This window comes from Passer domesticus, chromosome 29 (assembly GCF_036417665.1).
Source record: "Passer domesticus isolate bPasDom1 chromosome 29, bPasDom1.hap1, whole genome shotgun sequence".
Lineage (NCBI taxonomy): Eukaryota > Metazoa > Chordata > Aves > Passeriformes > Passeridae > Passer > Passer domesticus.
In genome coordinates, this window is record NC_087502.1 from 5,275,456 (window position 1) to 5,288,145 (window position 12,690).

The 12,690-nt window shown below is 42.4% G+C and overlaps 1 protein-coding gene across 1 annotated transcript in view; it reads left to right on the forward strand.

The window, feature by feature from the left end:
• LOC135287324 (uncharacterized) overlaps positions 1-12,690 on the forward strand; it is a 51,681-nt gene that overhangs the window by 20,960 nt on the left and 18,031 nt on the right. Inside the window, 2 exon segments of the mRNA XM_064400666.1 lie at positions 408-481; positions 12,642-12,689. Of these exon segments, the coding sequence (XP_064256736.1) occupies positions 408-481; positions 12,642-12,689 (122 nt within the window).

Here is a 12,690-nt window from a genome sequence, read left to right on the forward strand (position 1 = left end):
CAAAAATCCCCAAAATTTCCCTCCAAAATCCCAAATTTTCCCCAAATCCCCCATTTTCCACCCCAATCCCAAATTTTCCCTCAAATTTCCCCCCAAAACCCCCAAATTTTCCCCAAATTCCCCAATTTCCACCCAAGAATTCCCCTGAAAATCCCCCAAATTTTCCCCAAATTCCCCAATTTCCACCCAAAAATCCCCCCAAAATCCCCCAAATCTCCCCCAAAATCCCCAAATTTCCACCCAAATCCCAGATTTCCCCAAAAATCCCCCCAAATTCCCCAAATTCCTCCACAAAATCCCCCAAATTCCACCCAAATTCCCCCCAAAAATCCCAAATTTCCCCAAAATTCCCCCAAAACTCCCAAATCCCCCCAAATTCCCCCAAATTTGTGTTCCCCCCCCCCCAGGGATGCTGGTGGTGAAGCTGGGCGGGCCCGTGTACCGCATCGGCGTGGGGGGAGGGGCCGCCTCCTCCGTCCAGGTTGGGGCAAATTCCACCAGTTTTGGGAAAATCGGGATTTGGGGGATTTGGGAAAATTTGGGTGAAATTTGGGGGATTTGGGGGGAATTTTGGGGGATTTTGGGTGGAATTTGGGGGATTTTTGGGGGATTTTGGGTCCCGGTGCAGAGGATGGGGGTGGGGGGGAGGGGCGCCTCCTCCGTGCAGGTTGGGGGAAATTCCCGGGATTTTGGGAAAATCGCGATTTGGGGGAATTTGGGGAATTTGGGGTGAATTTTTGGGGATTTTGGAGGAATTTTGGGGGGTTTTCAGGGCAATTTTGGGAGGATTTCATGGGAAATTGGGAATTTTGGGTGGAATTTGGGAAAATTTGGGGATTTTTGGTGAATTTGGGGGATTTTCAGGGGAATTTTGGGTGGAATTTGGGGGATTTTGGGTCCCGGTGCACAGGATGGGCGTGGGGGGAGGGGCGCCTCCTCCGTGCAGGTCTGGGGCCAAACCCTGGGATTTTGGGAAAATCGGGGATTTGGGGAGTTTTGGGGGGAATTTGGGGGATTTTGGGGGGAATTTGGGGGAATTTGGGGGGATTTAGTGGGAGTTTGGGAATTTTGGGGGAATTTGGGGGATTTTAGGGGGATTTTCGGGGAAATTTGGGGGATTTTTGGTGAATTTGGGGGATTTTCAGGGGAATTTGTGGGAATTTGGGAATTTTGGGGGAATTTGGGGAATTTGGGCAGGAATTTGGGGGTTTTTGGGTGGAAATTGGGGAACTTGGGTGGATTTCGGGGCATTTTTGGGCGGAATTTGAGTGGATTTTGGGGGAATTTGGGTGAATTTTTGGGGGTTTTGGAGGAATTTTGGGGGAATTTTGGGGGAATTTTGGGTGCAATTTGGGGATTTGTGGTGAATTTGGGGGATTTTCAGGGGAATTTTGGTTGGAATTCGGGGGATTTTGGGAAAATTTGGGGGAAAATTGGATGGATTTTGGGGGAAAATTTGGGGGATTTTGGGGGGAATTTGGGGGATTTAGGAGGGAATTAGAGTGGAGTTTGGGGGATTTTCAGGGGAATTTTGGGTGGAAATCGGGGGAATTTGGGGATTTGGGGAAAATTTGGGATTTTTGGGGTGGAATTCTGGGGTTTATGGGTGGATTTTGGGTGGAATTTGGGGGAATTCTGTGAAAATTGAGGATTTTTGGGGGATTTTGGGTTCTGGTGCACAGGATGGGTGTGGGGGAGGGGCGCCTCCTCCGTGCAGGTTGGGGGAAATTCCCGGGATTTTGGGAAAATCGCGATTTGGGGGATTTTGGGAAATTTGGGGGAAAATTGGGGATTTAGGGGGGAATTTTGGGTGGAATTTGGGGGGACTTAGTGGGAATTTTGGGCAGGAATTCGGGGATTTTGGGGGTAAATTGGGGTGGAATTTTGGGTTTTTTGGGTGGATTTCGGGGCATTTTGGGAAAATTTGGGGGTTTTCAGAGGAATTTTGGGTGGAAATTGGGGGATTTGGGGAAAATTCAGGTTTTTTGGGGGGAATTTGGGGATGAACTTGGGGTGGAATTTGGGGAGGAATGGGGGATTTGGGGATTTTTGGTGAATTGGGGGGATTTTTGGGTTGAATTTGGGGGATTTTGGGAAAATTGAGGATTTTTTGGAGATTTTTGGGGGGATTTTGGGTGGAATTTGAGGGATTTTCAGGGGAATTTTGGGAGGAATTTGGGAGGAATTTGGGGAAAATTTGGGATTTTTGGGGTGGAATTTTGGGGTTTGTGGGTGGATTTTGGGTGGAATTTGGGGGATTTTGGGAAAATTGAGGATTTTTGGGGGGATTTTGGGTCCCCGTGTGCCGCATCGGCGTGGGGGGAGGGGCGCCTCCTCCTTCCAGGTCTGGGGCCAAACCCCGGGATTTTGGGAAATTTGGGTGAATTTGGGGGATTTTGGGGGGATTTTGAGGGGAATTTTGGGTGGAATTTGGGTGAATTTTGGGGGATTTGGGGTGGAATTTTGGGAGGATCTAGTGGGAATTTGGGAATTTTGGGGGGAATTTGAGTGGAAATTGTGGAATTTTGGGTGGAAATTGGGAGAACTTGGGAGGATTTAGTGGGAATTTGGGGGAATTTTGGGGGGATTGTGGGGGGATTTGGGGGGATTTTGGGCAGGAATTTGGGGATTTTTGGTGAATTTGGGAGGAAATTGGGGATTTTTGGGTGGAAATTGGGGGAACTTGGGTGGATTTCGGGGCATTTTTGGGTGGAATTTGGGGATTTTGGGGGAAAAATCGGGTGGAATTTGGGAAATTTTGTGAAAATTGAGGATTTTTGGGGGATTTTGGGCGGATTTTGGGTCCCGGTGCACAGGGTGGGGGTGGGGGAGGGGCACCTCCTCCGTCCAGGTTGGGGGAAATTCCCGGGATTTTGGGAAAATCGGGATTTTGGGTGAAATTTGGGGGATTTTGGGTGAATTTTTGGGGGTTTTGGAGGAATTTTGGGGGGTTTTGGGTGGAATTTGGGAGGAAATTGGTGGAATTTGGGAGCATTTTGGTGGAATTTTGGGTGGAAATTGGGGGAATTTGCGAGGAATTTGGGGGATTTTAGGAAAATTTGGGGATTTTTGGTGGAAATTGGGGAATTTGATAAAGGTAGGATTTTGTGGGGGGAATTTGGGTGGATTTTGGGAATTTCTGGGGATTTTGGGTGGATTTTGGGTGGATTTTGGGGTGGAAATTGGGTGGAATTTGAGAGATCTTGGGTGAATTTTCGGGGATTTTGGGGGATTTTCAGGGCAATTTTGGGAGGATTTCCTGGGAATTTGGGAATTTTGGGGGGATTTTGGGTGAAATTTGGGAAAATGTGGGGATTTTTGGTGAATTTGGGGGATTTTCAGGGGAATTTTGGGTGAAAATTGAGGAATTTTGGGAGGGATTTGGGGAAAATTTGGGATTTTTGGGGTGGGATTTTGGGGGACATGGGTGGATTTTTGGGGAAATTGAGAATTTTGGGGGATTTTGGGTCCCCCGTGTGCCGCATCGGTGTGGGGGGAGGGGCGCCTCCTCCGTCCAGGTTGGGGGAAATTCCCGCGGTTTTGGGAAAATTTGGGTGAATTTGAGGGATTTGGGGGGAATTTTGGGGGATTTTGGGTGAATTTGGGGGATTTTGGGTCCCGGTGCAGAGGATGGGGGTGGGGGGAGGGGCGCCTCCTCCGTGCAGGTTGGGGGAAATTCCGGGGATTTTGGGAAAATCGGGATTTGGGGGGTTTTGGGAAAATTTGGGGGAAAATTGGGGATTTAGGGGGGAATTTTGAGTGGAATTTGGGGGATTTTCAGGGGAATTTTGGGTGGAATTTGGGGGGACTTAGTGGGAATTTTGGGCAGGAATTCGGGGATTTTGGGGGTAAATTGGGGTGGAATTTTGGGTTTTTTGGGTGGATTTCGGGGCATTTTGGGAAAATTTGGGGGTTTTCAGAGGAATTTTGGGTGGAAATTGGGGGATTTGGGGAAAATTCAGGTTTTTTGGGGGGAATTTGGGGATGAACGTGGGGTGGAATTTGGGGAGGAATGGGGGATTTGGGGATTTTTGGTGAATTTGGGGGATTTTTGGGTTGAATTTGGGGGATTTTGGGAAAATTGAGGATTTTTTGGAGATTTTTGGGGGGATTTTGGGTGGAATTTGAGGGATTTTCAGGGGAATTTTGGGAGGAATTTGGGAGGAATTTGGGGAAAATTTGGGATTTTTGGGGTGGAATTTTGGGGCTTGTGGGTGGATTTTGGGTGGAATTTGGGGGATTTTGGGAAAATTGAGGATTTTTGGGGGGATTTTGGGTCCCGGTGTACAGGATGGGCGTGGGGGAGGGGCGCCTCCTCCGTGCAGGTTGGGGGAAATTCCCGAGATTTTGGGAAAATCGGGATTTGGGGGATTTTGGGAAAATTTGGGCGGAATTTGAGTGGATTTGGGGGGATTTTGGGTGAATTTTTGGGGGTTTTGGAGGAATTTTGGGGGAATTTTGGGGAATTTTGGGGGATTTTTGGTGAATTTGGGGGATTTTCAGGGGAATTTTGGTGGGAATTCGGGGGATTTTGGGAAAATTTGGGGATTTTTGGTGGAAATTGGGGAAATTTGATAAAGTTCGGATTTTGCGCGGGGAATTTGGGTGGATTTTGGGGATTTTGGGAATTTCTGGGGATTTTGGGTCCCCGTGTGCCGCCTCGGCGTGGGGGGAGGGGCAACTCCTCCGTGCAGGTTGGGGGAAATTCCCGGGATTTTGGGAAAATCGGGATTTGGGTGAAATTTGGGGGATTTTGGGTGGAATTGGAGGGATTTTGGGAGGATTTTTTGGTGATTTTGGGGATTTTGGAGGGAATTTGAGTGGAATTTGGGGGATTTTCAGGGGAATTTTGGGTGGAAATCGGGGGAATTTGGGGATTTGGGGAAAATTTGGGATTTTTGGGGTGGAATTCTGGGGTTTATGGGTGGATTTTGGGTGGAATTTGGGGGATTTTGGGAAAATTGAGGATTTTTGGGGGATTTTGGGTTCTGGTGCACAGGATGGGTGTGGGGGGAGGGGCGCCTCCTCCGTGCAGGTTGGGGAAAATTCCCGGGATTTTGGGAAAATCGCGATTTGGGGGATTTTGGGAAAATTTGGGCGGAATTTGAGTGGATTTGGGGGGATTTGGGTGAATTTTTGGGGGTTTTGGAGGAATTTTGGGGGAATTTTGGGTGCAGTTTGGGGATCTGCGGTGAATTTGGGGGATTTTCAGGGGAATTTTGGTGGGAATTCGGGGGATTTTGGGAAAATTTGGGGATTTTTGGTGGAAATTGGGGAAATTTGATAAAGTTCGGATTTTGCGCGGGGAATTTGGGTGGATTTTGGGGATTTTGGGAATTTCTGGGATTTTGGGTCCCCGTGTGCCGCCTCGGCGTGGGGGGAGGGGCAACTCCTCCGTGCAGGTTGGGGGAAATTCCCCGGGATTTTGGGAAAATCGGGATTTGGGGGGATTTTGGGGGGAATTTGATTGGAATTTGGGAAATTTGGGGTGAATTTTTGGGGGTTTTGGAGGATTTGGGGGGGTTTTGGGTGGAATTTGGGAGGAAATTGGGGGAATTTTGGGTGGAATTTGGGGATTTTTGGTGAATTTGGGGGATTTTCAGGAGAATTTTTGGTGGAAATTGGGAGAATTTTGGGCATTTTGGGAAAATTTGGAATTTTAGGGGAAATTTGGGGTGGAATTTGGGGGAAATTTGGGGATGTTTGGTGAATTTTGGTGATTTGTGGGTGGAATTTGGGGAATTTTGGGAAAATTCATGGGTTTTGGGGGAATTTGGGGAAAATTTGGGATTTTTGGGGTGGAATTCTGGGGTTTATGGGTGGATTTGGGGGAATTTGGGAGAATTTTGTGGGAATTTGGAATTTTGGGGGGATTTTGGGCAGGAATTTGGGGGTTTTTGGGTGGAAATTGGGGGAATTTGGGGGGATTTTGGGGGAATTTTGGGTTTTTGGGTGAATTTCGGGGCGTTTTTGGGGGCAATTTGGGGGATTTTGGTAAAAATTGGAGATTTTTGGTGACTTTGGAGGATTTTCAGAGGAATTTTGGGTGGAATTTGTGGGATTTTTGGAGCGATTTGGGGGATTTTGGGAAAATTTGGGGGGAAATTGGGGATTTAGGGGGCAATTTTAAATGGAATTTGGGGGGATTTGGGTGGAATTTGGGGGATTTTGGGAAAATTCAGGGTTTTTTGGATGGAATTTGGGGACGAATTTGGGGTGAAATTTGTGGATTTTGGGAAAGTCTGACTTTGTGAATTTGGGTGATTTTTGGGTTGAATTTGGGGAATTTTGGGAAAATTCAGGTTTTTTGGGGGGGAATTGGGGATTTGGGAAATTTTGGGGATTTCTGGTGAATTTGGGGGTTTTTGGGTGGATTTTTGGGAAAATTGAGAATTTTTGGGTATTTTTGGGTCCCATCTACAGGGTGGGGGTGGGGGGAGGGGCGCCGCCTCCGTCCAGGTTGGGGGAAATTCCACAGATTTTGGGAAAATTGGGGATTTGGGGGGGATTTGGGGGATTTTGGGAGGATTTTTGGGGATTTTGGGGGGATTTTGGGTTGAAATTGGGGAATTTGGGAAAATTTGGGGATTTTTGGTGTATTTTTGGGATTTTCAGTGGAATTTGGGGCAGATTTGGGGGAATTTGGGGCAGAAATTGGGACATTTTGGGAAAATTTGGGATTTGGGGTGGAATTTGGGTGGAAATTGGGGAATTTGGGAGGATTTCGTGGGAATTTGGGGAATTTTGGGGAATTTTGGGTGGAATTTGTGAGATTTGGGGGATTTGAGGGAATTTTGGGGGATTTTGGGGAGTTTTGGGGGGATTTGAGGGAATTTGGGTTTTCTGCTCAGGGCTTTTTTTGGGATTTTGGGATTTTTGAGTTTTCCAGTTGGGATTTTTTTTATGATTTTGGTTTTTTTTGAAGTTTCTGGTTGGGATTTTTTTGGGATTTTGGAATTTTTGGGTTTTCTGCTCAGGTTTTTTTTTGGATTTTGGGGATTTTTGGGGTTCCTGGGGGGATTTTTGCCATTTCTGGGTGGATTTTTTTGGCTTTTTGGGTTTTCAGTTGGGATTTTTGGGGCTTTCTGGGCGGATTTTGGGATTTTTGAGGTTTCTGTTTGGGATTTTTTTGGGGATTTTGGGGATTTCCAGTCGGGATTTTTGTAGGATTTTGGGATTTTTGAGGCTTTTGTTTGGGAATTTTTGTTTTATTTTGGTTTTTTTGAGGTTTCTGGCTTGGATTTTTGGGGGATTTTGGGATTTTTGAGGTCTCTGATTGGGATTTTTTTGGGGATTTGGGGATTTTCCAGTCGGGATTTTTTAAAGATTTTGGGATATTTGTGGTTTTTGTTTGGGATTTTTTGGGATTTTGGGCTTTCTGATTGGGATTTATTTGGGATTTTGGCATTTTTAATGTTCCTGCCTGGGATTTTTGGACAAATTTGGGATTTTTGGGTTTTCCAGGCAGGATTTATTTGGGATTTTGGCTTTTTTGAGGTTTCTGGTTGGGATTTTTTGGGGTTTTGGGGATTTCCAGTCCGGATTTTATTGGGATTTTGGAGGTTCTTAATGGGATTTTTCCTGGAATTTTTTTTGGATTTTGGGATTTTTGAGGTTTTTGGTTGGGATTCTTTTGGGATTTTGGGATTTTTGAGGTTTTTGGTTGGGATTTTTTGGGGATTTTGGGATTTTGGGGTTTTCTGGTCATGATTTTTTTTAGGATTTTGGCATTTCTGGGGGGTTTTGGGTTTTCCTTTGGGATTTTAGGGGTATTCTGGTCGGGATTTATTTGGGATTTTGGGTTTTCCAGTCGGGTTTTTTTAGGATTTGGGGATTTTTGAGGTCTCAGGTTGGGATTTATTTGGGATTTTGGCATTTTTGGGTTTTCCAGTCAGGATTTTATTGGGATTTTGGTGTTTTTAATGGGATTTTTCTGCTATTCCTGGGTTGATTTTTTTAGGATTTTTGGGATTTTTGAGGTTTCTGGTTGGGATTTATTTGGGATTTTGGGATTTTTGGGTTTTCCAGTTGGGATTTTTTTAGGATTTTGCCATTTTGAAGTTTTTGTTTGGGATTTTTTGGGATTTTGGGCTTTCTGATTGGGATTTTTTTTTTGTGATTTTTGGCATTTTTTAATGTTCCTGGCTGGGATTTTTTGGTGAAATTTGGGAATTTTGGGTTTTTCAGTGGGGATTTTTTAGGATTTGGGGATTTTTGAGGTTTCAGGTTGGGATTTATTTGGGATTTTGGCATTTTTGGGTTTTCCAGTAGGGATTTTTTTTGGGATTTTGGGATTTTTGAGGTCTCAGGTTGGGATTTATTTGGGATTTTGGGGTTTTCCAGTCGGGATTTCATTGGGATTTTTGAGGTTTTTAATGGGATTTTTTTTTTTTTGCTCTTCCTGGGTGGATTTTTTTAGGATTTTTGGGATTTTTGAGGTTTCTCGTTGAGGTTTTTTTTTGGGATCTTGGGATTTTTGAGACATTTCCTTGGGATTTTTATTAGGGTTTTGGGATTTTTGAGGTTTCTGGCTGGGATTTTTTGACAAATTTGGGATTTTTTTGGGTTTTCCAGTTGGGATTTTTTTTTTGGGGGGGGATTTTTAAGGTTTTCTGGTCAGGATTTATTTGGGATTTTGGGATTTTTTGAGGTTTCTGATTGGAATTTTTTTGGGATTTTGGTTTTTTGGGGATTTCCAGTCGGGATTTCACTGGGATTTTTCAGGTTTTTAATGGGATTTTTCCTATTCCTGGAGGGATGTTTTTGGGATTTTGGGATTTTTGGGTTTTCCAGTCAGGATTTTTTTTAGGATTTTGGGATTTTTGAACTTTTTGTTTGGGATTTTTTGGGATTTTGGGCTTCCTGATTGGGATTTTTTTTGGTGATTTTTGGCATTTTTTAATGTTCCTGGCTGGGATTTTCTTGTGAAATTTGGGAATTTTGGGTTTTTCAGTGGGGATTTTTTTAGGATTTTTGGGATTTTTGAGGTTTCTGGTTGGGATTGATTTGGGATTTTGGCATTTTTGGGTTTTCCAGGCAGGATTTCATTGGGATTTTGGTGTTTTTAATGGGATTTTTTTGTTATTTTGGGATTTTTGAGATTTTCTGGTCAGGATTTTTGTTGGATTTTGGGTTTTTTGAGGTTTTTGGTTGGGATTTATTTGGGATTTGGGGATTTTTGAGGTCTCAGGTTGGGATTTTTTGGGGATTTTGGCATTTTTAGGTTTTCTGCTCAGGATTTTTTTTGGATTTTGGCATTTCTGGGGGTTTTGGGTTTTCCTTTGGGATTTTAGGGGTATTCGGGTCGGGATTTCTTTGGGATTTTGGGTTTTCCAGTCGGGATTTTTTAGGATTTGGGGATTTTTGAGGTTTCTGGTTGGGATTTCTTTGAGATTTTGGTTTTTTGGGGGTTTCCAGTCAGGATTTTTTTTAGGATTTTGGTGTTTTTAATGGGATTTTTCTGCTATTCCTGGGTGGATTTTTTTTAGGATTTTTGGGATTTTTGAGCTTTTCTGGTTGGGATTTATTTGGGATTTTGGGATTTTTGGGTTTTCCAGTTGGGATTTTTTTGGGATTTTGGATTTTTTGGGTTTTCCAGTCAGGATCTTTTAGGATTTTGGGATTTTTGAAGTTTTTGTCCTGGGATTTTTTTTTTATTTTGGTTTTTTTGAGGTTTTCTAGTCAGGATTTTTTTTAGGATTTTGGCATTTTTGAAGTTTTTGTTTGGGATTTTTTGGGATTTTGGGCTTTCTGATTGGGATTTTTTTTGGTGATTTTTGGCATTTTTTAATGTTCCTGGCTGGGATTTTTTGGTGAAATTTGGGAATTTTGGGTTTTTCAGTGGGGATTTTTTAGGATTTTGGGGAGTTTTGAGGTTTCTGGTTGGGATTTCTTTGGGATTTTGGCATTTTTGGGTTTTCCAGTCTGGATTTCATTGGGATTTTGGTGTTTTTAATGGGATTTTTTTGTTATTTTGGGATTTTTGAGATTTTCTGGTCAGGATTTTTGTTGGATTTTGGGTTTTTGAGGTTTTTGGTTGGGATTTATTTGGGATTTGGGGATTTTTGGATTTTCCAGTCAGGTTTTTTTTTTAGGATTTTGCGATTTTTGAGGTTTCTGTTTGGAATTTTTTGGGGGATTTTGGGGTTTCTGATTGGGATTTTTTTGGATTTTGCATTTTTAATGTTCCTGGCTGGGATTTCTTGACAAATTTGGGATTTTTTTTGGGGGGGATTTTGGGATTTTTGATGTTTTCTGGTCAGGTTTATTGTAGGATTTTGGGTTTCTGAGGTTTCTGGTTGGGATTTTTTGGGGATTTTGGCATTTTTGGGTTTTCTGGCCAGGATTTTTTTTTTAATTTTGGGATTTTTGTGGGTTTTGTTTGGGATTTTTTGGGATTTTGGGTTTCTGAATGGGATTTATTTGGGATTTTGGCATTTTTAATGTTCCTGGCTGGGATTTTTTGACAAATTTGGGATTTTTGGGTTTTCCAGTTGAGATTTCATTGGGATTTTGGTGTTTTTAATGGGATTTTTTTTCCTGTTTTGGATTTTTGAGATTTTCTGGTCAGGATTTTTTAGGATTTTGGGATTTTTGGGTTTTCCAGTTGGGATTTTTTTGGGATTTTGGGATTGTTGAGGTCTCAGGTTGGGATTTATTTGGGATTTTGGGGTTTTCCAGTCGGGATTTCATTGGGATTTTTGAGGTTTTTAATGGGATTTTTCCTGGAATTTTTTTTGGATTTTGGGATTTTTGAGGTTTCTGGTTGGGATTCTTTTGGGATTTTGGTTTTTTTTGGGTTTTCCAGTCGGGATTTTTTAGGATTTGGGGATTTTTGAGGTTTCTGGTTGGGATTTCTTTGAGATTTTGGTTTTTTGGGGGTTTCCAGTCCGGATTTTATTTGGGATTTTGGTGTTTTTAATGGGATTTTTCTGCTATTCCTGGGTGGATTTTTTTTAGGATTTTTGGGATTTTTGAGCTTTTCTGGTTGGGATTTATTTGGGATTTTGGCATTTTTGGGTTTTCCAGTTGGGATTTTTTTGGGATTTTTGGATTTTTGAAGTTTTTGTTTGGGATTTTTTTTTATTTTGGTTTTTTTGAGGTTTTCTGGTCAGGATTTTTTTTAGGATTTTGGGATTTTTGCGGTTTTTGTTTGGGATTTTTTGGGATTTTGGGCTTTCTGATTGGGATTTTTTTTGTGATTTTTGGCATTTTTTAATGTTCCTGGCTGGGATTTTTTGGTGAAATTTGGGAATTTTGGGTTTTCCAGTGGGGATTTTTAGGATTTGGGGATTTTTGAGGTCTCAGGTTGGGATTTCTTTGGGATTTTGGCATTTTTGGGTTTTCCAGTCTGGATTTCATTGGGATTTTGGTGTTTTTAATGGGATTTTTTTGTTATTTTGGGATTTTTGAGATTTTTGAGATTTTCTGGTCAGGATTTTTTAGGATTTTGGGATTTTTGGGTTTTGCAGTTGGGATTTATTTGGGATTTTGGCATTTTTAGGTTTTATGGTCAGGATTTTTTTTAGGATTTTGGGATTTTTGAGCTTTTGGTTTGGGAATTTTTTTTTTTATTTTGGTTTTTTTGAAGTTTCTGATTGGGATTTTTTAGGGATTTTAGTATTTGGGGTATTTCTGGTCAGGATTTATTTGGGATTTTGGCATTTCTGGGTGGATTTTTTTGGAGTTTTCGTTATTCCCACACGGAATTTTTTGGGATTTTTGGTGCCACCCCCCCCGGTGTCCCCAGGTTCAGGGTGACAACGAGGCCCAGCGGGGTTTGGGGTTTTTGGGGCTTTTTTGCCATTTCTGGGTGGATTTTTTGGGGGGTTTTTGGGTTTTCCTTTGGGATTTTTGGGGTTTTCTGGTTGGGATTTTTTAGGATTTTGGGGTTACTGAGGTTTCTGGTTGGGATTTATTTGAGATTTTGGGGTTTTCCAGTCGGGATTTCATTGGGATTTTTGAGGTTTTTAATGGGATTTTTTTTTTTTTTTTTTGCTCTTCCTGGGTGGATTTTTTTAGGATTTTTGGGATTTTTGAGGTTTCTCGTTGAGGTTTTTTTTTTGGGATTTTGGGATTTTTGAGACATTTCCTTGGATTTTTATTAGGATTTTGGGATTTTTGAGGTTTCTGGCTGGGATTTTTTGACAAATTTGGGATTTTTTTGGGTTTTCCAGTTGGGATTTTTTTTTGGGGGGGGGATTTTTAAGGTTTTCTGGTCAGGATTTATTTGGGATTTTGGGATTTTTGAGGTTTCTGATTGGAATTTTTTTGAGATTTTGGTTTTTTGGGGATTTCCAGTTGGGATTTCAGTGGGATTTTTCAGGTTTTTAATGGGATTTTTCCTATTCCTGGGTGGATGTTTTTAGGATTTTGGGATTTTTGGGTTTTCCAGGCAGGTTTTTTGTAGGATTTTAATTCTTTTTTGAGGTTTCTGGTTGGGATTTATTTGGGATTTTGGCATTTTTAGGTTTTCCAGTCAGGATTTTTTATGATTTTGGGATTTCTGAGATTTCTGGTTGGGATTTTTTTGGCATTATGATATTTTTAGTGGGATTTTTTTGGATTTTCCCTATTTCCGCATGGAATTTTTTGTGAAAATTTCAGTGCCACCCCCCTGATGTCCCCCGTTGTGTCCCCAGGTGCAGGGTGACAACGAGGCCGAGCGGGATTTGGGGGCCGTGCAGCGCG